The 25,190-nt window shown below is 50.8% G+C and overlaps 1 protein-coding gene across 4 annotated transcripts in view; it reads left to right on the top strand.

The window, feature by feature from the left end:
• Positions 1-261: 261 nt before the first annotated feature.
• The window catches only part of GNAS (GNAS complex locus), a 54,743-nt gene continuing 29,814 nt past the window's right edge, over positions 262-25,190 (top strand). For 3 of the 4 annotated variants that reach the window (XM_047851934.1, XM_047851931.1, XM_047851932.1), the window contains exon 1: positions 262-2,110. In XM_047851934.1, coding sequence (XP_047707890.1) covers positions 262-2,110 — 1,849 coding nt within the window. Of the gene's footprint in view, positions 2,111-2,304; positions 2,425-25,190 lie in introns of all 4 variants that reach the window. The other variant, XM_047851930.1, reaches the window with a different exon arrangement.

Here is a 25,190-nt window from a genome sequence, read left to right as displayed (position 1 = left end):
GGGGCGCCGAGGGGCAGCCTGAGGGGATAAAAAGTGGCCAGGAAGGAGCCAAAACTGCACCGGCAACAATAGACTTGCTTCCGCTTTGGTCTTGGGTTTGAGGCCCTCAAGCCCCAGACCTCAAGAGGGTTGGAAAGTGAGGTTGGAGAACTTTCTAGCTGATACTTTGAATTTTTTCGAAGATATTTTTTTCACCCTAGTTCGGTTGGGTGCTCCGTCTCACGGGGCCCCAAGTTTATTTTAAGAGTCCGCCACCGTGTTATGGGCGTGCGCAACTGCCTCGACGGCAATAATATGTCAGGACAACGCGATATCCCCCTTGAACTCGGGGAACAGCCCGAGCAACCACCTTTGGAGGCCCCAGGGGCAGCTGCCCCCAGTCCTGGGCCTGGCGCAGCCGAAGAGATGGAGACCGAACCGCCTCACAGCGAGCCCGTCCCCCTCGAGATTGAAGGCGAGGCCTGTGGACCCCCCGAGGTCTCCGGACCCAACTGCCAGGACCTGGGCCAGGCCATCGAGGAAACCAGAGCCCTCGGAGGCTACAGCCCACCTCCTGAGGAAGCCATGCCCTTCGAGGTCGAGCAGCCCAGCCCAGGAGGCTTCTGGCCTACCCTGGAGCAGCCCGGAGACACCACTGGGGCCCAGGCAGGCCCTGAGGTCTTCAGCCCAACGGTCATGGAGCCCGGAGCCTTCGATGATGCCAGACCCCGCCTGGGAGGCTACAGCCCTCCACCTGAAGAAGCCATGCCCTTTGAGTTTGAGCAGCCTGCACAGGGAGGTTGCAGCCAGCCTCTCCTGCAGGTCTCAGACCTCGCTCCAGGAGGCCCAGGTGCAGGGGTCTTCAGCACTCCTCCCCAGGAGCCCGGAGCCCTCAAGCCTGCAACCACAGGCTTCAGAGGAGACTGTAGTCCTCCCCCTGAGGAGGCTATGCCATTTGAGTTTGATGGAGCAGCCTTTGGGGACGACAGCCCACCCCCCGGGCTCCCCCGAGCTATCCCACAAATCGACGGCGGCAGCATCGGCCAGCCCGCGGCAGTCGCGGTCCCGAGTGCGGTCCTCCTCGCTCCCGCCGCGAACGAGCCCCCCCTCTGGGTCCCCGGCGCCATCGGCAGCCCATCCCGAGAGGCTGTCAGATCTCCTCCACACTTCGCGGGCGACAGCCCCCCGATGGAGATCTCCGGACCCCCGCTCGAGATTGGCAGCGCCCCCGTTGGGGTCGACGACGCTCCCGTCAACATGGACAGCCCCCCAATCGCGCTTGACGGCCCGCCCATCGAGGTCTCCGGAGCCCCAGTTAAGAGAGAGCGAGCAGAGGGAGAGAGACCCCCAGTTGAGGGAGAAGCAGCCGAGATGGAAGGAGGCTCAGCCGCCGCCTCTGCTGCGGGGAGAGGAGAAGTCCCCTCTCCCGGGGACGGAGCCCCAGCGGCCGGGGCCGCCCCTGCCTCTCCAGCCGCCCCTGCCGCTCCGGCCGCCGGGGCAGCCGCTGCCGCCCCTGCCGCTCCGGCCGCCGGGGCAGCAGCTCCGGCCGCCAGGGCAGCTCCTGCCGCCCCTGCCGCTCCGGCCGCCGGGGCAGCTCCTGCCGCCCGGGCAGCCCCTGCCGCCCCTGCGTCTGGAGCCCGACCCAAGCTCCGCTTCCTCCGACCCCCCAGCCCCGAGATCCAGGCTGCCGATCCACCTACTCCGCAGCCTACTCGCGCATTTGCCTGGCGGGGCAGGTCTGGCCGCGGCCGCGACGACGACGAGAGGTCGGTCAGCAGCGACGACGACCACAGCAGCGATGAATCCGACGATGGGACCTCCGGATGCCGCCGCTGGCTGCAGCCCCGGCGAAATCGCCGCCGCCGAAAGCCCCGGCGCAACTTGCTCCGCAAGTTCCTCATGCAGGCCTTCGGGGGCTGCTTCGGCCGATCCGAGAGCCCCCAGCCCAAAGCCGCCCCCAGCCCCAAGGTCAAGAAGATTCCCCTGGCAGAGAAGCGCAGACAGATGCGCAAGGAAGCCCTGGAGAAGCGCGCCCAGAAGCGCGCAGAGAAGAAACGCAGCCAGCTCATCGACAAACAACTCCAGGAAGAAAAGATGGGGTACATGTGTACGCACCGCCTGCTGCTTCTAGGTAATGCGGCGGACTCTGCCCGCGGGGAGCAGGGCTGCCCGGTGGGGCTCGGGGCCTGGCAGCGGGAGGAGGGGGGTGTCCAGGCCGAGGCGGGAAGAGACTGCTAGAAAGTTCCAGCGAGGGGCCCGAACTTTGCCCTGGGAGCGGGAGGGGGCCTCGGCTGGGTGTGGGTGGTCGAAGTATGTGCCCTCCAGGGAGAAAAGTGGTGCCGAGCAACACTGAGGGTCGTTTCCGGCTGGACAAGCCAGCGCCAGCGACCGTAAGATGCCCCCGAGTCCTGGGGTGGGGGCCGGCAAGGAAGGCGGGGGCTTCAGGTGAGCCAGGAACTGCCGGGGAGGGGCCCCGGGGTCCCCCGGGCTGAGCCGGTTTGGGGCCGCGGGCAGGGGGTGGGGGTGGGGGGGGCTGGGGTCGTTGGGGAAAGGTGCGCCCCCGCCTCGCCTGGCCCTGCTGCTTGGACGCAGACAGCTTGTCGTTGGTGTCTGTTGGTGTCCATATTGTGTCCGCCTGTGCATGATATGCTCACGTGTCCCCCAGTTCCCATCGCTGGCACCCCCAAATTACCCGCCGACCGTGTACTTGTACTGGGGAACGGGCTGTCTTGTGTTTTGCGCCATGGCGCGGGCAAAAACTTTCCGTGTTTGCACTCACTCTGGAGGTACCTGAGCGCTGGCGCTCTGCGGCGGGCGGCGCGAAGAATGCGGAGGCGAAGGTGGTGGGGCATCTCGGGGAATGAGTTGGGCCCCTGGCGCGGGGGACAGGGGGCCGCCTCTCGCCGGCCTCCATAACCTTTTTTCTGTGTGTCTTTCTCTCTTTTTTCCCTTTGCGCTAAGCGTTTCCTCACTTCTCATTCGTTCGCCAAACCCTCCCGCCTTTACGGTTGAAAAACCAGACACGCAGGTATCTGGGGCGTCGGGGGCGACACACATTAAGTTCGATATTCTGCACACACTCAGCTCACCCGGGGTGGGGGGGATGGAGGGAGGAGGGGGAAGAAAAGAAACCAACCAACAAACAACAACCAAAACCCCCACTTAATCTGCTAAAGGCAGGTCTGGATCCAAACCTACACGGGGCTGGTTCCAAGAGGGTGGGCGTGGCTGTGTTTAAAAAATATGAAATGATTTTTTTTTTCCTAGGGAAGAGCCCCGAGGTAAGCCAATCATTTACGCTTTTACAAAGCACAGTAGGAGGGGCTTGGTTTAAAAAGAGTATTAGGCGTTGGGAGTGAAATGTTGTCTTGTCTCTGAAATGCAATTAAAATTAAAAAAAAATTTGTTTTTAAATGCTTCGACTGTATTTTAAGCATGTGGACGAAGTGTGGTAAAAACTGTGAATATGACTTGTGAACTATGTAAATGTGAATCTTTCCAAGCAGCTTTAGCTGGGGGCAAAGAGGATCAAAGGTAACATCCTCTGCCAATGGACTTGGGATACCAAGAAATGTAGAAAGGTCTTGTGTTCTTTAAGCACATCGGGTATGTCCCGCCCCCCCTCCGCCTTCCCCTCCTTCTTCCCCTCCTTCTCTTCATCTTTGCCACCTCTCCGAGCCCCCTCCCCTCTCTAGGGCCCTCCCCCCCCCACCTCCCTCCCTCCCTTGCCCTCCCCCCTCCCCCTTCCCCTCCCCTCCTCTCCTTCCCCTCTTCCAGCCTCACCTCAGCTCCCGTCTGAGACATGGGCTTCTCCTGTCACACGGGTCATTAGAGCAGTCGTTAGCGGTGGTCTGCATGTGTGGCTTGAATGAAAATTTCCCAAGTGAAGCTCACAGTCTGAATTTCTTTATTGTGTTCTCTAAGACCTTTCAAGGGATTTGAAGATCACAATCTCTAAAGCCGTGCTCCATTTGTTTGTTACCTATCATATAACGTGTGATGGTTTTTTAGTAATGACATCAGGCACGTGACTGTTTGCTTTTGTGACACGTGTGCCTTTCACACATCACAGTTTTAAATGCAGTGGTCATTAGCTGTGCCCACCCAGGGATATCACGACATCATCATTTTCCCAAACACCAAGAGAAGGGAAGCAGCTTTAAACGTGGGATGTCCCAACTCCGCTGAAGCCACAGACAGAGCCCTTAAATGACAAGGCTCTGTGTTTCTGCGGACGACTGGTTTTGCCATCACAGTCTCATTGCAGTATTCCAAGCATAGCCCCGAGAAGCTGGCCTCTGGTGAGGAGGGGACACAAGGGGGTACAGACGGGAAACCAGGTGACCGTGTCCACCTGGCCCCTAGTTGGCGCGTCCCTGACACGCTGGGGCCTCAGTTGCCTTGTTTGTGCAGTGAAGCTTTCCCAGCAGACCTCCATGTGTGGAGACCCCTATTCTGGGGGCGGGGTGGGGGGTGGGGGTATCAGCACGGTCCCCTCAAACCAGGACTGTTGGCTTCAACCACAGATTATGCAAATGCCAGTCCTGCCGCAAACCGTCCATGTCTGGGGCCAGGTCTTAAGAATATTAGAAGCTTAATTTGCTCACCCTTGTTTTGTATCCAGGGTGAAAAATTCACCTTAACGAAAAGAAATTTGCTGGGGTCATCCTACGATTGCCCTGACTCTGCTCTCAGGGTGCCACGGGTCCAGAAGCCCTGACCTCAGGCTACATCAGACATGAGCCTGAACTAGGCAGCCAGGGTCACCTGCTGCATTAAATGCCATTTGTCCAACCAGGCTCATTTCCCGCCAGGCTTCATTCGGCCAAAGTGACGAGAGAGGCCCCCATCTCGGTGAGGAGGAGGGTGGGGGACGAAGGATGAGGACTTCCTTACCTTTAGGACAAGAGTTCTCACGAACAGTCAAATCCTAGAATCCTAACCTAAAACAAGACATCCATATAGTCCTGCCACTGAAAATGCAGGTCAAAAGACCATTCTTTGATATGGGTCCTGATTTGTGACGTGCTTAACAATTGTGTGTGTGTGTGTGTGTGTGTGTGTGTGTCTGTGTCTGTGTCTGTGTGTCTGTGTGTGTATAGATACCATTTCCATTTTTCCTGCCCACTTTAACCACATTATAGGGAACTTTTTAGAGGAGATAGGTAGGTAGGTAGATCATCAATAACATGACTAAAATTCTAGAATATGTAAGAGAGGAAGCTTTTTTCTTATCTGACAGTATTCAATAATAGACTATTTCCATGTTTTTGGAAACCCAACTTGGGTATGAATCCCCCATTTTTTAAGAATTGAGGGGCTTGTAGATGAGAATTTTGTAGTATCTGCTACGTTTATTACAAGTGTTTGGGTAAATGCTGTATATAATAATGGCCATCCTGCCATGACACTTTATTTATACGGCGAATCTCAATTAATTGTATGATAATTTATGGCACCAGGTGCAACAAGGCTACATTGCGTCCCATCATGCAGGAGCGCCTGCCCCCCACCTCGCCCCCAGCACAGACATTTTTCTGGATTCAGAATGCCTCCACTGAACTCTTTGGTGCAGTGGGAAGGACATAGCTTATCAGGCCACCAAATCTGTAGAATTGAGAGAGACTTCTACGATTTTCTCTGTCTCCCACTAGTATTTCATGCTTCTCAGAGGCCAAAATTCTTCCTTGCCTTTCAAAATCCAATTTCCCATAGACTTCTTGCAAAAAAAAAAAAAAAAAGAGTTTTCTATACAGGTAGGTTCCTCTTTATAATTTGCCCACATCATGTGTATCGTGGGAACCTGGAATCAGGCAAAGAAAAGTTGGGTTCCTGGGCCTTTTGCATACCCCCTCCTGGCTTGAAAGGATAGCCTCCCTGCCTTCAGGTATTAGTAAGCAGTAATAGTAATGATCACATAGCCATGATACCACCTTCTTTCTGTATTTTTAAAAGCCTTTCATCTAAGTCACATTTGCCCTTTGAAACAGCCTTGGGCAATAAAAATGTGATAGGACCCCATTTCATAGGCAAATAAACCAAAAGCTCAGAGATTAAAATGTCAGGGACTTTTGCTCAAAGACTGCAAGGTAAGTGAAGGAAGCAAAAGTTCCTAATTCGGATAAGACAGTGCTTAACACAAGCTGTGGTCATAAGCGATAACGCGTTGTGTAAATGTAAAGCATGATTGTTAAGAGTGCTGTGTGCTCTTCAAATCCCTTGTCAAACGACAGGTGCCTAGTAGGTCTGCTTTCTGAAGTGTAGCCAAGCCCGACAGATCCTGGGTTATAAACGTCCATTGAGTGTACGTGAACCGTGAGCTCCCCCATTTCTGAGATAACCTGTCATCGCTATGGTGATCTTTGGTTTCCACATTTGCTTTAACTCATCTGCCAACACTGCAGTCTTTGTTTGTTGGGCTTTTTTTTTTTTTTTCTGTTTTCACTGCAGGTTTTCTTAGGAATCTTGTTTAAATCCTCTGTGGTTTCCTTCACTGGGGTCTAAAGCTTTCCTTCTTACTCAGAGTTCCAATAATAATAATAATACAACAACAAAATAGATGTACTTTTATGCATAGGTGCCCTACATTTTTAGTGTTAGACTAAGAGACTGTTTAAAATCATCTTGGCCTGGATCTAATAACCCTATTACAATAATTCTTGTTTAATAGTCTTCCTGGTGATTTTTTTTTTTTTTTAAGTAGTCCTTACTTTTAGTTGGGGCTAATTCCTCCTTACCAAGAGTCAGTACATAGCCTTAGAATGATCACCTTTGACTTTTATGCAGGGATGCTGGTATTAAGCAAAAAGTAAATGAATATATGTATACCTTTTTTAAGAGAAGGTAGCCTAATTGCCTAGACTTCTCATACCGTCATGCCTCTCCTTTTCAGAGTCAGTTTTCCCACCAAATAAAACTGACCCTCACCCCCAGCAAAGCTGTGTCACTTCCCATGCCTCTACCTAAAGTAACTTTCAGGAGGTACAGAGACAGCCCTTCACTCAACAGAATTAAAGTTGGCTTCTACACTTGGTTTCTTTAACTGGTGGCGAAGGGGTTCTTTCCAGACCCACCTCGTGCCTCCTGGGGTTCCTGGTGGCATGTGAAATTAACATGCCACTTGTCCATTTCAAAGTCCCCTTTTGCGGGAAGATTAGGAATTTTCAAAATAGGAGGGGCAGGGCCAATTGGTAAGAGAGGGTCGCCCCCTACCAAGTGAAACAGTCAAGCCCCGGTCAGCCTCATTAACCCTCTCCAGCCCTGGTGGTCCCGCAGTAACAGGAACTCTGAGACCGTGGCCCTGCTGCGCTCTCCTTTAACAGACTTCATTGGGTTATACCAAAAGGGACTTTGTCCCATCAAGTTCCTATTCTGGCCTGTGGTCACCTTGGGCAGGAGACCCTGACCTCTTCAGGGAAGGAGACTCAGCCTGAGTCTGTCCCTCTTTGGAGAGATTCTCCTACCGGAGAATCAGCAAATCCTCAGTGGCCTTTCCCAAAATGAAGAGGAGAGGTGGGGTACCCCAGATACAAACTACCACGGAGGCCAGGGAGCCTCGGAATGAGGGAGGAGAGGGCCATTGCCAGAAGCCGAGGAAGAGACGTTACTCTTCCTGGATTCTTCTAAAGAGAGGACCAGATACTACAAGTGAAGTTTTCCCTCTAGAAATTGTCAACCCAGTGCCACATGTAAGTGCCCAATAAATGGTAACCATTGTTTTTAGAAATTTACTTCTCAGACTTTTCTCTCCCTGCTCCAGGTAAGATTTTTTGGGGGGGGAGGGGGTTCTGTTTTCTATACTCCCCACGAGACGGCTACTTGTAAGTTCTAAAAGTACTAGGCGCCCATTCTTTCTGTCTCCACCTTTCAGAGTACGCTCTTTGTCCACATTTTATAAGTAAAGGTCAACTCAAGCAGGAGACAGACGACACCTGCCAAATTTATGACTGCGTGAAGTCACTCTCAGGCGAGTGACCTGGCCAAAAGATGAGGGGAGATTTTTTTTTTTTTTTTTGCTTGTCCTGAAAAAGTTTCCCCCACCCCCCACCCCCCACCCTTCTCTTTTTATTATTTATATTATCCTCCTCTCTATAAACCAATTCCAGACTGTGGTTGAACCCAGGGACCTGAGCACAGATTGTTCTATGTTTACCATAAATGCAAAAAAAAAAAAAAAAAAAAAAAAGATTGTTTTTAGTTTTCCTTCCCGACAGCCAGATGATGAAGCAGGCCGGCCAGTGGGGATTGAAGAAGAGACCTCCGACAATGAGGTAGGAACCACAAGAAAAAGCAATGTTTGACTTTTAATTCTTGTCGATCAACACACACTCCATTGAGACGTAGGATGCTCTCTGGTCCCTGACAAACGGCACCCAGGTGCTCCCCCTGCAAGTTAGAGTTACGGTTGCCCCCCCGTGGAAAGCGGGGGGCTGTGGCACAGGCAGAATGTTCAGGAACCGATCTGTGACAGAGCAGTGAAGATGAAGAGAAAGTGTGCCTCTCTCGTACTCTCTTAGAGGGAAAATCCCAAATTGCTTTGTAGAGTAATTTGTTAAACCTCAGGAGAATTCGGGAGCCTTTGACTCGTGGAGCTCTGCCCACAGAACTTGAACATTAGATCTTACTAAATGCTTCCTAATGATTCAATTTGGGGCGAGGAAAGAGGTGTAAAGGTATAAATTGTTATCTGATCCCCAATTTATTATGAGTCAGTCAGCGTTTCCCACATCTCACACATTTGGTGTGTGGGACAGAGTTAAGTACCTGAAGCTTCCTTCAGTGCGTTAAAAAAGGGAAGGAAAATGTCTTGTACCCACTCTCTAAGGAGTGCCATGGTCCGGCCCCGTGTCACCAGGAGACCACAGTCGCGTCTCCCCGGGAGGTCATCGGGGCGAGAGGCTCGCCCTTGATTACCACGGCCCTTGCCTCCCCCCAGCCGACAAACCTTGTAGCCTCCCTCCTCGTTCCATTTTGAACAGTTTTTCCTTTCATCAAACTGATTGCTAGCGTGTAGATGACTGTGAGATTTTTTTTACAGGGAGCCCAGATTCAGGTAAGTTTGCAGGATTTTTGCAAAGAAGCAATAACGCTTATGTTGATGGCCCAAAACTAAAGCCAGGAGGCATGATGGAGGCCGAGGCCGAGGCGGCCTGTTTCACCGGCCTTGGCCCAATTGCAAAAGGGAAATAAAAAGCCCAACCTGTCCAGAGTAGATGGCATTACTCAGGAAGGATAATGGGTATTGAGATTCCTGGGCACGTGAACACGTTGTTCTCACCAGGTGTCATCTTGTCTATGGTCACTCCTGAGTGTCCAAAGGACTTAAGCAAAAGTCTCTGAGGTCCTCGTTTATAACGAGTCAGACATTTGTCATCAGTCCCTGAGCTTTTTGGCCTTGGGCTTCTCGAATCTTAGAAAGTGTCCATTTTAATTCCTTAACAGCCCTGTCTGTATAGGTACCTCAGGCCTGCAAGGTGCTTAATTAACATGAACGAAATCACATCCGTCATTCAGGGGTCTTTCTGTCCACTGCCCCCACAGGGATGAGTTTTTCAAGGAGTGACTTTAGTAGGGCCCAGAGATGGCGAAGGTGAGTTGATATTTCAGGTGGCCACTAGATGGTGAGGCGGCGTAAGGCAGAAGAAAGGTGTCACACATCTATGATTAAATGAGAGGGGAAGGGGACAGGCTGCGGGGGATGGGGGAGGGTCCTGCCCTGCTGTCACCCCCATCCGGCAAAGCCACATCTAATAGGCCCCAAAGCTTCGGTCAAACCCGGCCTTTTGTTTTTAAGCTGTGACATCTCCCTGTTGGCTCTGCCCTAGGGTTTTCCGAGCATTTTAGGGGCAGTGTCTTACCGGAGGGTCCTCATAGCAGTCGAATTGATATTCTGTCACGAAGGCTGCCTGTTGGAGGCACCGTAGGATGTCTAGCAGCATCCCTGACCTCTGCCTACTGGATGCCCACCTCTCTCTGTCTCTGTCTCTGTCTCTCTCTGTCTTTCTCTCTCTCTCACCCACGCACGCACACCCACGCACACCAACCCCCCAACCCCACTACATACGGACACATTGTGACAATCAGAACTGTCTCCAGTCATTGCCAGTGGGCTCTGGGGGACAATATCATCCCCAGTTGATAACAGACCGCCCTAACGTTATCAATATCCAATTCTGGGGAAGACAGAGATCATACATATCATAACCTGAACACCTTAAAAAGAGAAGATACCGTCAGGGAAAAGGTTGTTGACTTCAGTTACTAATAACCAGTCCGAAATGTTTACTGCGACGGTAGCAATCCTGCATTCTTGGGTGGAAGTCATTTCCAAAAAATCTCAGAAAAGAAGGTGACCCAGATGACCCGACACAGAACGGGAAAGGGAATGATTCCAGGGAAGAAAGTAATGAATTGGTCTAAGACGCTGATTAACGAGGTCAGTCCCATAGCTAATCAATGGGCCGGGATAAATCAAGGCTTAAATAGATTTTAACCCTTCCATGATCACTCCTGCCGCTCAGAGGTTCTTTCGGGGGCCTCTGTCTGTCGCAGGCTGGGAATTCTCCCTCTGTCTTGTGTCTACGAAATGAACTCCCTCTGCAGCCTAGAGAAGGATGCCAGGGTAATCAGGACTGGTACCCAGATGTAATATATCCGCGCTGGGATGGCTGGGTCCCACGTTGGTGTATGTCTCCCGCAGAACATTAGTGGAATCTTAAACTGGGAGTGCGCACGCACACACGAGAATGTAGACTGTCAGCCGGGTCGCCTCAGTCCCGGGTCCACAGGGAGCCAGCCCACCGCACGGAGGTGACCCATAACCTTTAGCCACTGATACTTCAAGGCAGGAAGTTACCTTTGCAGGGAGCTGGGGGGCAGTGGAAGAAATGCCTCTGAATGACTCCCTAAGGAAGGTAAGATAGGATCTTCTAGAAGTAAAACCGTACTTGTGCTAATGGAAGTGATAACCCAAGGACGTTTCCTGATGGAGAGTCTTGTACTTGGTCTTTGATAAGACGGTTGACGCCCCCTGGGCCATGCTAGGGCCGGTTCTATAAGCAGTATCTCTTGTAATAATCGTAACGAGACTAGATCATAATTTTATTTTTGAACAGCGGCCCGACACCCCCCTCCCCCACTACCTTGCACCTAAACAGCCTCTCCCCCAGGTAGTTGTAATGGAAGAAGACTTTATTGCTTCTTTATTATATTTCGAGCCCAACGCATTTACATTCTTGCCCCGGTCTGGTCTTTTGACAGAACTTTTAGATGTTACAGATTCACCAGAAACTTAATTTTTCTTAAGCAAAGTGGTTTTTTTCTTTCTTTTTTTTTTTTTTTCTTAGAGTGTTTGGAATTTGTGGTCTTTAAGTTAGTTGCAAAGTCCGGGGGGAGGGGGGGGAGTAAGAGAATAACTACTCTCCCCCCACAGACGTCTGTACGAATTGAAACACTTTTGCCTTTAGTATAAGGATTACTTTTGGGGGAGGGGCGGAAAGTGGTAGTTTGATAAATTATATATTGGACATGTAAATTTAAAGATATCCTTTTTTTTAGATATTTCGAGTTTAGCTAAGTGAAGTGCTCCCCTAACTAACACATCCTTATTACAGAATCCTCGAAATATTATCCAAGGCGTGTTTTTTGAATGTTGATCTTGACATCTTGCCTGGGACCAAGTACAATATCTTTCCAAGGAAATGCTTAGAAGGCTCCGGGCAGAACCCAGAAACCAATGCCAGACATTAGGGGAAAATGTTTAAAAGTTGGGCTGCCAGAAAACTAATAGCTACTTATAATTAAACATTTCTGTGATTTCACGTCTTCCTTTTTAGCTGCTAAAAGGGAAGCGTATTAGATCATTTTGTCTTACAAACAAATGGCCGGGGCTGGTTTTAAGATGGGCACTGGCAGGAGGGTTTCCCCTTTCCGAGTGGGAGTTTGGGGAACTTTTCCTGGTGGGATCCAGTCGTTTTGGAGCACTCTTAGGAAATCCTTTATCGTGGGGTGGTTTGGCATCGGTGATGGTTCTTTGCGCGGTTGCTCTGATGGGGGGGAGGGAGTCTGATCTGATGGGGGAGGGGGTGGGCAGAGGATCCTCAACTTTTCTTGGAGGGCCCTAGGAGAGTGGAAAGAGAGCACTGGCTGAGGCGTTAGGGGATTCTCATTCCTGGGACCTTGGTTGTTTCTAGCGCTCTATTCCAGGATTCCATGAATTTGCCAAGTGACATCCAGAAAGGGCCAAAGTCTGATTCTGAAAAGTGTTGACAAGGCTTCGTTTTGTGATGATTCTGCCTAGTAGTCCTGGGGTCCTGCCATGGTCAAGGGAGGGACTTAAGTTTGACGGGTGGTCCAAGAGAAAACCAGGCGGTATCTCTGGGTTCGTTTTATGTGTAACGAGGTGGGCAGGTGGGCAGGGCTGGGGAAAAGGATTCTGGGTAGAGGACATCAGAACCCTTGCAGACGTCTTCACCTGAGAGTTGAGCTGACAGGGGGCGGAGGGCTCTCTTTTCTTTTGCTTTCTGGCCCTGAAACCTTGACTCCCCAGAGATGGGGTCTGACTTCGCAGATGAGGGCAGGCTCAAAACTGGGAGCTGACCTTTCATCCTGGAGGAGGAAGGGGTCAAGAAAAGACCATCGGGGCTAATCCTGTTTCCCACCCCCCCGAGATCTGCCCAGCTCAGAAATGGGAGCAGAAATCAGCCTTCTGGGGAGATTCTCTGACTGCTTTCTTGCTTTCCTTTTACTTCTCCTCTCTTTTGCGATTTCTTAAAACATGAGATTCTTGTTTTAGGGGCGTTTCTGAGCAGCAGAGAGCTGGCCTCGAGGGAAAGAGGTGAGAGCCCCCAGTATTTGGGGCTGGGAAGTACAATAAACAGTAAAATGGAGCAAAACTGTTCAGAGCTGGCCGGCAGATGGCACTCGGCTTTTACTGTTGGGAGCCTGGCTTTTCAAAACTCCCCGTGTGCTCTGCCCCAGGCGGGCCTCGGTGACCCCTTCCCTAATCCTCTTTCTCAGGGCCTAGGGATAGTCGTCAAGACTTTTTCAGCTGGACGCTTGGTATCTGAGGACAAATTCCTGTCACTTTCAACTAGCGGCTCCGGAGACCTGCGCCAAGGGCCGGAAAAAACCACTGTCACCGTGACCTCCACATTCCCAGCCCCCGCATGTGCCCTGGTTCTTCTAGGCACGGGCTCTGAGACCTTGAGCAAATGGCTTTATCTTCTGGGTCCCAGTTTTCCTCATCTGAACAATTAGACGTGTGTCCTCCTCACGGCGAAACTTTATTTCTCTGGTATAAAAAGTTTCACTAGAACAGGTATGCTGCCCCCCCCCCCCCCCCCCCCCCGCCAAGTGTCCTTTCCAAAATGGCAGATGGTACAGGAAAGTTTAGGCCAATCCGTTGTCCTTCGGTAAATAATTAGCAACGTCTGGGTACCCATTGCTAGGAGAATCTTTGCAGGAAGCAGCGGTGAGTGGCGTGTCTTTCCCACCCCGGTCGAGGGCTAGAGAAGAGATTCGGAGGTGGGCAGAGTCCCTTTTCTAGCAGGGAAACCCAGGGATCCTTCCTGGAGGAGTTAGCGTTTGAGACAGTATAGGAAGATTCAATATTGTCTCTCTTACGAGAATAGGTGCTGGCTGAGGGTGAATTCCCACTGTTCTTTCAGTCGCCGGGGAGTCACCGGGGTTTTCAGAGCCTCTGAGATTTCAGGGCCAGTTTTAATTTTTTCATTTCAGCCCCTCTCTACTTCTCAGTGCCACAAACCCACAAGGCACCGAGGGCATTCTTATTGACTGAGGCTTTCCTGCCTCGGGATGGGACCCCATCTTCTACTTCAGGATGTGGGGCAGGCCCTGTCTGCCTTCTTCCGGCCAAGATTCCATGGAGGGGAAGCTGGCCCTGACAGCATCTGGGGCCAGGTTTCCTGGTTCCAAAAAGAACAGGCACCCTTTGGCCAGTTCTTTCCGTCCCCCCCCCCGCTTCCCTCCCTGCCCGCAGCAGCTATAAAATCATGAGGTCATCCGTTTGAGAAGGGCCATGTGAGCTTCTCACGCGAGGGCTTACGAAGTCTTGTAATGGGAATTCGTTCCTTTCCAACGAAACTTATCCTCTGCACACGTGCCTGGATACTTTCCCTCACTCTTTTATCGTTGAAAAGTCAAAGGAACTGAACAAAATGTATTAATTTCAGGCATAAGCTTCCCCCACCCTGCTATTAAAATTCTTCTAAGTTAACAAACTTGGTTCTAACATTCCTGCCTTAAGCCCATAATCTTCTGGGACCTTCTTTAAAGCCTTGTTTGCTCAGTTCGCTCCCCACACCTCCCAACTTCTAGCCCGGAACCTTGGCCAGGGCTAGTGACCACGGTCACCCCTGGGGGTGTTACTCCGGATGGTGGGGGTCCTGGGGAACAGGACAGGTGGGCTGCCCCTGTTGGGAAACACCTTTTCTGGGCCGTGAGAGCTCCTCTCCCACCAGAGGTCAGCAAAGAGCTCAGAATGGCTAAGCCCGCTGGCAGGAAGTGGGATCACTTAGAATTCTCTAGATGGAATGTAGGAAGCCCAGACGCAAAACAGCCCCACCTTTCAGGGATATCTTAGGTTGGGGTCTCATTCTGTCCTGGGTCCCTGGGGGGATCAGTGTTAACGCCGATCCCGCCGTTCTGTGCTTTGAGGGGAACAGGGGGCTCTGGTCTGTTCATTTGGTGGGTTTCTTTGCCAGTGTGTGCAGCCCCCCCCCCACTACATACACACACAGATACCCCTTTTCCTTATAGGGGACCTCGCCCTCTAGAGCTCAGAGCCTCCCCATGTGACCACGCTGCCCACTTGGGTTGCCCACAGGACTGGGAATCTGCACCCCATACTTTCCCTGGCCCCTTTCCCTTTCTCTTCCAGAGGGTTGTTTTTACTGTAAAAATGACATTATAATGTTCCAGGAAATCCCCCTACCCCGCCCTTATCCTGCCATGATTTTACTTTATCTTTATCTCCTGTTCTTCAGCCAAATGTATGGATATTTCTAGAGAGAGTATTAAGCACAGTATACAAACCATTCTGTGTCTGTTCACCCCCCCAACACACACACACACACACACACACACACACACACACTGATTTCCTCAGATGTTTCCCCACGTTCTCCATTGCGCCTTCCACATCTTCTGCTCGCCTAGTCCTTCTAGTCCTTTCTCTGGGGTGGGAAAAGGGGAAAAGGAATCTGAACTCCCTTCCTTTGTGTTTACTCCTCTGAACTTGTAAAATCCCAGAATGCTTGTGAACTACTCACCAGTTAAAAACCCAACTCCCCTTAGCCTGATCTTTACTGTTGAAAGAGCGAGAGAAAAAAAGAAGAGGCAGAAGGAAGTTAAGGGTCAAATACAGAGACTAAATGACATTTTTTTAAAAAGCGAGAAAAAGAAAAGGCACCTCTCCTAAATTTAGCTCTAAGCCTCAGACAGACGGGGTCCCTGCCCTCTGGGAACTTCTAGTCGAGAAGGGCGGAGAAGGGAAGATCTGATTCCAAGTGCAGGCTGTGCCAGCAGGCAGAGTGGATGGAAGGCGGCCAACCCCCGGGAGTGGCCAGCAGAGCTGAGGGCCTGACCCGGGGCAGGAGTGGGGAGGCACCATCACTCCCCGTCCCTCTGCACCCCCAGGGTCCCACATTGGTGCCAGGAGCTCACTGAGAGAAACAGGGGCTGTGTGTGTGTGTGTGTGTGTGTGTGTGTGTGCGCGCGCACACCTGCGTGAGCGGGCCAGGGACAGCGACTCTGACCCTCACCTCCATTGCACACAGTAGGCCCTTTCCGCCTCCCCGGTTTCCTTTCCCCATCCTATGGTGATTGTCCAATTTTTGGCTTTTTTTTTTTTAATTAGTAACAAGCCCCTTCTAACACAACCTGATTTTCCAAGCCGTTTTTCACATGCCTACCCCACCCAGTGGCTTGGTTTTTTGCTTTAAGAAATCTGGCGCGCGGTGGACCTTTTTGTCCTTCCAAAAAAATCCAGTCTTCACGAGTTCTTTGATTCGATAATTAGTCAAAGCGAAACAAAGCAAATCATAAGTTAAAAGCAAACGCCCTGTACGTTACGTATACGTCTCGGATGTTGAGGAAATCCTTAGAAGTTTACAGGTTGCTGTCCTCGAGAATTTGGCTTCAGCCAGACCGAGTATAGGCATTGTTTTCTTTTTTTTTTTTTCCTTCCTTCCTCCCTTCCTTCCTTTCTTCCCGCCGCCCCCCCCCCCTTTGGAAAAACAAGTTTTATTCTCCTGGGTATGTTCATTAGAGAGGGGAGACATTCTATTCAGTAAGGAAGAATGGGGGGAGGAAGGGGGGAGCAGGGCTGTGTGCTACAGGAGGCTCACAAGATTGATGGCTCTGTCTGGGGCGGTCAAGAGTGACCACCACACCCAGGTGCTCATCTCTCTGGCCGTACCGAGGAGCAACAGAACTTCAGCTTCCTGGAGTTAGTGGGGAAAATATTCTGTCAGCTGCCTCTCTATCCTGGGCTTTATTCATTAACTCAAGTGAAAAAAAAAAAATCAAAGTCTTGTCCTAATCTGTTGTGGCGGGACCCCAGTGTCCTAAGTTTTTGCCTTTTTTTTTTTTTTAAAAGCACAGCCCACGGAGGCAGAAGGCATTTGCTGGGTTGACCTTGCTGGAGTCTGCTCTCAAGGGTTAGCTTCTCTCCATCAGGAAAAGTTCACACTCTTCCCAAGTGCCAAGAGTTACAAATGTGTTACTAATTGATTTGACCTAAATTTGTATTGCTTTGAGACTTAGCAAATGGTCGATTAGGGGCCAGTGGGGGGGGGGGCGGGGGACGATTGCTGTTCTAATGGCCAAGAAAAGGGACTCGCCTCGAATATGTTTATAAAATGGGCCTTCTATGACATTTAGGAATTGTTGGGGGGAGAAGGGGGTCGTGGTTGTTCTTCAGAAAAAGAGAAGGGTGGCTGGGAAATGTTTAATGGGAATTGAGCACAAACTGGTATGCCTAGTTGAAGAAGATCGTGGTTCCAAATGAAAACAGTTGTCACAAATTAATTTTTCAAATTCTCGACTATTGGCAGATCTGAGGTTTACCTCATAGGCAGATTGTGTCCAACTTGGCAAAGAACATGGAATGTTGCCTGGTTCGTGGGGCAGATGTACCCATTTTCCCTCGCTGATAAGTTATCTCCTAATTTGAGGGTTAACTTGAATGTTGAAACAGCTTTGTTTCCTTTTTGCCTTTCTAGTAGCATCTCTTAGCTTGCAGTAGCCGAGGGTGTGTCTGCCAAGCCTCTCAGAAGGATGAACTCCTTGCCGGGTCGGTGAGTTTGCCTTAATTTGGGCATTTTCATTCATTCGTTCATTCATTCATTCAGTTGTTCAATACACATGTATTGAGTGCCTAAGGTGTGCCCTTCCCCATGGGGAAGACAAAGGTATAAGACTGCGGCTCCTTTGATGGTCTTAGAAGCAGAACAAACCCAAGAAGTCTCTCCTGACGAATTAAATGGTGCACGGATAGAACAGTTAAGATCAGATGGAAAGACTCAAAAAACTGACTTCAGAAACCTTCTCCAAGCTGGTTGAGCAAACCTAATCAGGGCTCACGTAAATGATTGCTCCCCGCTAACTAAAACGCAAGGAACCTGCAAGGTCTGCTTGGGTCAAAACAAACAACAGAGTCTCCATGTTGGACAGGCACCACCATTGGGATTTCAGGCTGAGGCTGAAACGTCGTACCCTGGCAGGGATGGAGCCTTCTATAGTGGGTCCCAGTGCGGGCCCCATGGGTGATGGGGCATCCTCCCTGGTTCTGAAACAAGGCCTTCCTCCCCAGGTGTAACCAGGGGGCGGCTGGCGTGCTGGGGGGACAGGCTTGCTTTCTCAAGGGCTGCAGAGGCCTGGCTGGGGCTGGTGCAGGGAAATGCCCCTAGTCAGCCTCTCTCTCTTTTCTGCTCTGTCTGGAACCAAGCTGTGCCTTCCAGAATCTTCTAGGACTGAAAACTCTCTTAGGGGATGGGCCCAAAGTCTTTCACCCAACCTTAGAGTCCTCTTTGAGATTCCTCTCTGAGAGCGGGCTGGGAAAAGTGCTCAGAGTGTGCTGCCACAGGTCCTGATGGACAGTGGAGTGCTTTCATTTTAGCTTCTAGGCTGCTATGTTAGCTCCAGGCCTCCATCTTGGACCCTGACTTTGCGCCTCTTCTCTCTGTTCTCTGATGCAGATGGAAATACTCTATAGTCAAGTAGTATAATTAATTCCCAGTCATTGTGGAAGGAAAACACACCTTGAATTCCAGAATTAATTTCCAGCTCTCTTTTAACAAATACCTTTATCTATTCATTACCCTTGGAATAGTGTCTTACCCATAGGCTTCCTGTAATGCTCACCACATACGTGATCTTTCTATAAAGAAAAAAAAAATGTTTTGTTTTGTTTTTAATATGTGGGTATCTGCAGATAGAGATGCTTTACTTTAGATCTAAGGCCAGGGAAACGCTTTAGTGAAGACCACCGGACTGAAGGAGCTCCCGGATGACAGATTGGATTTGTTCCATGCGTGCATTTCAGGTTTACAGAATTAAGTTTCAGCCCCCCTACCCCACCCCTGCCCCGCCCGACCTTGTTTGCACCCGAGGGGCTCACTGAGCCATCAACGCGACCAAAAACTTGTTTTCAGGACATAAACCGAAGCTTGTTTGCCAGATCAGAAAAATCAGTCGCCCAAGTTCCTTTGAAAGCGTCCTTTATTACAAGTGGCCGCCTCCATAAATGAATTAGTTCTGTGCAATTGCTTTCCCACTGCCAGCCTGATGCTACTCTGCTAATCCCGACCGAGCTGTCGGGATACTTGCAAAGCGGCGTCTGTCCTCAGGGAATTGATTCAAAGAGAGGAGGACGCCAAGGCCCAGAGACTTTCAGTGAGCCCCTGATCCTACAGCTGGGACTTGGGCCCTGGTTTCAGAGTCCCCTTTCAGAGAGACCTGAAGCAGGGATGGGTGCCTGTGTTCTGCGTTCTGGGCGCCCTAAGATGAGCCTGTGACAAAGACAAATTTGAGACGCGGAGATTTGACCCCAAGCCCCCTTACCTCCCTGCAGGTGGCTGTGTTCGGTTCAGTTAATCCCATTAGCTGGCAAAGGCTTACAGGGCTACCCTTAAGGGAAATTTGCATTTTAATAAAGAGCTCTCTGAGGCCCAAAAAGCAGAGAGCCACATTTTTTTTTAATGTTTATTTATTTTTGAGAAAGAGAGAGAGAGAGAGACAGAGCATGAGTGGGGGAGGGGCAGAGAGAGAGGGAGACACAGAATCCGAAGCAGGCTGCAGGCTCCCAGCTGTCAGCACGGAGCCCGACACAGGGCTCGAACTCACGAACCGTGAGATCGTGACCTGAGCTGAAGTCAGACACTTAACCGAGCTGAAGTCGGACGGACGATTAACCGACTGAGCCACCCAGGCGCCCCCAGAGAGCCACATTTTTAATGATGGAGCCCCGAAAAGTAGAATTCTAACTGGAGGCATTGGGAAAGGCTAGGGGAGGGGGATCTTGGACAGTGGGCTTCCCTCTCACTCCTTGTCCCGGTTGTACCCCCATTCCCCCCAGCCCAGCACCCCCAATGCAGTGGATTCACTGAATTGGCTTTTTCCCTTGTGACCCTCTAGGACTTGGGGGTCCCTCCCCCCCCCCCCCCACCCCAGCTCGCCAGGTACAACCACGCGACCTTACTGGTTTCCGCTTGGCAGCTGGGGGGGAGGGTGCACGCGGGGCGGGGGGCATCTGAGTGGCAGTCAGGTCCAGATCGAAGCCTTCAGGTGCCTGACTCATTTCAGCTCAGATCGATAAGAACAAGCCCGTGTTTTTTCCTCTAGCGTCCACGGCTATGACACACAGAACAGTCAGGAAATAAAAGGCTCGAGTGCTATATGGTTGTTTGCCTTTCTTTAAAAAAAGAAGGGGGAGAAAAAATGTCGGGGGTGGCGGGGAAGAGGAGCAAAGAGGCAGGAGGCCAGGCCAGGACAATAACCCGGCTGGCTGCCGAACCAACCTTGTTGCCGAGATGCGACATCAACAGCCCCCCCAACTGTCCTGCGTTACAGCCTCGGGAAAAACTGGTGCTTAGTGACACTTGGGTTGATTTCACACCTTAGCTTCCAGTTACTCAGAGATGCATTAACAACTAATGATTCAACGGAGGGAGGCCTGGATTGCCATTTTGACTTGCCGGATATTAGCATACCCTCATAGAAACCCGGAAGCCTGCCAGTTAAGCTCCCCAGTGTAACTCAAAAGGGGCCCTTCCAAGATGTGTGATCTTTAGGAAAAGGAAATTAAGCTCATTTTGAAAGCTCCTGACATCCGAGTTTCCTTAAAATGAAAGTAGTTGAAGGCTAGGATGAATATTATGATTTCCTCACGTAACACGTATTTGAACATATGTCATGGGTTCCAACGGCAGAGCTCAAAGCTACTCAGGGCCGTGGGTTCTCTCTTCTGGCTTCTTTTTCCTTTTTTCTGGTCTTCCTCATTGTTTCCTTCTTTGCCCTCTTTTGTTTTCTCACACGCCGACGCGTGCCCTACCTGAAATGCTCTTTTCGGAAAGTTCTGTGAGGGCCGACGGGATCAGAGTGACGTTCTCACAAAATGACATGAGACGCCATTGCCAGGACTTTAGCAAGAGCCCTGAACACTGCAGTGTCCGTGACAGGCAAGGAGTGTCACCCAGCGGCTCAGTGGCGCTCGGCTAGGAGGAGGAGGGCATTTAATTATGCGTGTAAGTTACAGCTTTATTTCAAACACAAACACGCAGGCCGAGGACGGTATTAAATACGCAGTCACGCTTTCTGTGTGAGCGTGAAAGGCATTTGGATTTTATCTTCCCAGATCCAGAACCTATTACCTTCCTCCCAAACAGCTTCCTCCTGCCCCTTAGATAAGTCAACGGGGAGAATCAGCCTCCAAATTCGGCTGGATTGTGCACCCTGACAATGACTGGTAATTAGGGAGCCCTCGTGGATGGGAGCCCAGAGGTAGCCGCGGCCGCCAGTCCTGCCCGTTAAGATGGCTTCGCCAGCACCTTGCCGCAGAGAGAGGCCGCTCCAAACATCGATTCTCTCCCCCCCCCCCCCCCAAGGTTAGGATTCTGCTTCGAACTCTGTGCTTCCAGCTAAAATTTCCATCCCCGAAGGGTCTGATTTCTGGCGGAGAAAGGACCACTTTAGCAAATGAGAGAAGAGAAATGAGGGGGTCATTTCAACTGCGGCAAAAATCAGCCATGCCATTTTCCCTGACAGCACTTTAATTATGATGAAAGAACAAGATGGTTTTTGGTTTTTACAGAGTAGGCTGGGGGCGGGGGGAAGGGAAGGGGCCTCTGGAAGAGGTGCCGGCTGCAGAGCCTGTCACCCAGTGATGGATGCTCCGGGAGGGGGAGCGCCCCCCTGCCCTTGGCCCCCGGGCCCCTCCCCAGCCCCCCGGTCACGCCTTGCTGTGAAGTGTGAATAGGAAGGGCCCACAGGACAGAGCTCAGCAAGCTGCTGGGGGGTGGCCTCTGCCTTCCCTTCCATGCGGGTGAGCTGTGACTTTCACCCCGAGGAGCCTGTCTTCTCCACCGGCTTTGAAAGCCGGGGAGGGATTTTGAGCGGTCACACACCCCATTGCTGAAAATAATGTTTTTCTTTAAAGTCAGGTGCGTGACTCGGATGGACGAGCAAGGGCCTTGGCGCCGCAGGGAGGGCCGGGGACCGATGCTCTCTGATGGGCAGAGAGGCCGTGTTTTGGAGTGAGGAGAGAGTTAGCAAAGCAGGTGTTGGCCTTCATTTGGCTCAGGCAAGAATCAGGGAAGGAGCCCCGTTTCCCCCCCTCCCACCCTCCTGGGCTTGTCTGTAATCCCCGCCCTGACCTTAGGCATTGAGCCCACAGGGAGCCCCTCCCCCCCAAGTGGGTTGCTGCACCCCCTGAAGGTGGCCCTGGGACTCCAGTCTGGCAGCGTTTAGAGAGAAACAAAAGTGAAAAGGAGCCTCTCTCAGCTGCATACGGCCTCGGCTCCTGTGAATGAGGACGTAGGCTAGAGAAGAGCAAAACACATCCAGGTTAGCTGCGGGGTCCCCAGGGATGAAGGGAGCAGAGGAAAGAGAAAACAGACCCGGAAGGTGCATGATTTCCTGCCACCTTTCACCTCCCTCCTCCCTTTTAGGGCTCTTTCATGCCCTGCAACATACAGAGCAGACAGCTTCCTGAGCCTCCAGCACAGAATCACACAGAACAGGAGAGATGATTTGAACCTGCTCATCTAGGCTGCTTTTGTGTAACTGAATTACACAGTGTCTCTGCTCAAAGTGATGTCGCTGCCGAAAGCGCCCCTCGGCCTTGAATTAAACACCGATGGGCATTATCTCCCTCCCAGGAGGCACCCTCTGCGGTCACGTCCCCCAAACAATTTGCGATTTTTCTGGGCTCCTTATCCCCCTCACTAAAAACTGGCATGCTGCTGGAGACACTTCCGATGTTGACGATTATTAACGGGCAGCAGATAATGAAACAGCGCGGACTTAGGGCTTTGTGGTGGATGAATTATGGACATTTACAAGTAACCCCACTTTATTTCTTGCACTTAACAAGAGGATTAACAAGCGAAATGCAACATGTGCAGAATCTTAGAGGAGGGGCCAGCGGTCTGGAAATGGTGAGGCGGCACTGCAGGCTAGGCTGAGATGCCTCCTTCCCCTAGAACAAGCGCAGTCTCCCCAAGCCGAGATGCAAATCCTTGCTCTAGCTAGACACGCGGCGCTTCTGCCCGCTGCAGAGATGGATCGTGGAGGCGCCATGATCCTGCTGATTTCAATGGGCCAGTTGAGGGGAGAAAGAACGTTAGAAAAATATGCTGAAACCCATTCCCCTCCCTTTTTTGCTTGGAAAATAATATTAGGAGCCGGCAGTTTCGTCTGCAAGGAGAAACATTCCAGGACAGCATCTTGACTTACAAACCTTGGGGTAGTTTGATATTTTATTTTATGGCTTGGAGGAGAAAAAGAAAACAGAGAAGATACAGAAGCTGGCGGGGGGGTGGGGGGGGCGGTCCAGGCTAGCCCACCGTAGGAGACTGTGCCTTTCCAACGTCAGAAGAGGGACAGAGTGAGGATTTCATCCCCTCTTTGAAAGAAATGGGCCCTTCAGAAAAGGAAAACATCCCATTCTTTTGAGAAGCACAGTGAAGTGATCGGTTAACGTCAAGCCATGGTGGTCGTATTCCTATCTGGAGAATTGGTCTTGTTTTTCACATCAGAATTAATATTGGTTGGGATTAGATGGCTTCTTAAGTTAGACCATTTACATTTTATACAGTGCTAAAAAGGAGGGCTCGAGCCACTTTCTGGCCACAGCAACACCAAATAAACAGGAACAATGTAAGCCTTAAAAACATCCATTCTTTCTGCTATGGCTTTGTTCTGGCAAATTCTGAGTCACTCGCCACAATCTGAAAACTCGGATTTTCATTGCTAGGAAAATGGAACGCCTTCCACCATCCTATGACTTCTTATTGCCCCCAAATGTCTCTTCTGGTGACCTTTTTGACTTTTGAGTTTTTGCCTTCTTCACACTGAAGCGTCCAAAGGATTTGGTCAAAAATGGAATTGTGAAAAGGCATCTGGTTGTTTCGTCTACAGACAGCCAGTTTGCCTGAATATTTCAGGGGAACAGCTCATCCAACCACCTACCCTGACTTCACCCCAACACAGCCCAAATGCCGTAGATCAACTTATTTTTTGGAACCAGAGGGAAGAGACCGTAGAAGCGAGGCTGCGCTCTGAGGGACGAGGAAGACAGGGCATGAACAAGGTGTTGGAGGGTCCTGCTTTCTCTGCCGTGGCCATCTGAAGTCTGCAGAGGGACGCTGGGGGTGCCAAGTGGCAAGCCGGTCCTTACAGCCCGGCTCGGGGAGGCAGGCTGGTGCAAGAGACATCTTTATGACTTGGCTCTCGGCAACATCACCATCGAGGTCAAGATTTGTCTGGTGCCTGCAGCCATCTTAGAATTTAGAGGAAGCTGAAGTCACGCCTGCCCCTGTTTTGCCTTAGGTTACAACCAGCTCAGTCCCACCAGGAAAAAAAATAATAATAATAAGGATGAGAAATGTAGCTTTTATGGAAAAAGAAAAAAATGTCCATGATTCAGTTTCTCAAAAAAGCTGACACCCCCCCCCCCTTTTATCTCACGGTCCCCCAAACCAGAACAAGATCATCAATCTTCTCTCCTTTTCTTTCTTTCTCCTGTGGATAGCAAATTTAGACTCTCCAGGCTACGTTGTTGTTGGTTTTTTTCCCCCGGATCTTTCAATGCGGTAAACAGCCAGGCAGGTGGAGGAGGAAGGGGATGAGGAGAGGCAGGGGAAGGGTACCGGCTGCCTTGTCACACCTCCCTTGTGTGCTGCAGCCTTGTGGATTTCATTTCTATTTGCAGACAGCTCAGCCCAGAGCGGAGCATTGCTATTACCCCCAGATACTGTCTCTAACCCGTCTCTCTTCCTTTCCCTCCGGGGTGCACGCAGGACAGAGCCCAGATGTGCTCAACCCCCCAGAACCACCCAGCCTTGATCCTTTATTTTTATGTCAGAGTTACAGAACCTTGAAAATGTGTTTTCAGCAGTTTACCACATACCGCGAATTTCAGGAGAAAAAGGTCAAAAATTGATGACTTAGATTTATTAGTAGCCCCATTAGGCAGACCTCAGAATTCTAATAATGGGTGTTTGCCGGACAAATCAATGTCACGTTTCTGAAAGGAAGAGAGTGACAGCTGGGTGATTTCACAGAATTACCAGGTATTGGAAGGAAGGTTAAGCAAGGGTTCAATTACGATAAATGAGAGTGATTTTTCTCGTTTGTTTCCCTGGGGTTTGCGTGCCGCTATAGCTTTTAAAAATTTTTTCATTTGCAAGACGTGCTGTTTGGCTTTACATGTTTTAGAAGCGACGCGTGTTTTCTCTCCCCAAATCTCCTGCCTTTGGCATCCATTTTAGAGACGAGATTTTTTGCGGCAGGCTTCCCTCCTTTGGTCCTTTTTCCTCTTTCTTTTTACCGAGTCCCCTCTCTGCATTCTGTACCGTCAGTAAATCTCGCAGATAACGTGGTGACGTTACGCCAGGTTGAGGAAAACACGTTTATTTAACACATTTAAGAACGTGTAAGGTAAAGGGAATACACAGGTATTTTGTATCTAA

The sequence above is a fragment of the Prionailurus viverrinus genome, chromosome A3 (genome assembly GCF_022837055.1).
Source record: "Prionailurus viverrinus isolate Anna chromosome A3, UM_Priviv_1.0, whole genome shotgun sequence".
In the NCBI taxonomy this organism is placed as follows: domain Eukaryota; kingdom Metazoa; phylum Chordata; class Mammalia; order Carnivora; family Felidae; genus Prionailurus; species Prionailurus viverrinus.
This window is presented reverse-complemented; position numbering and strand designations above follow the sequence as displayed.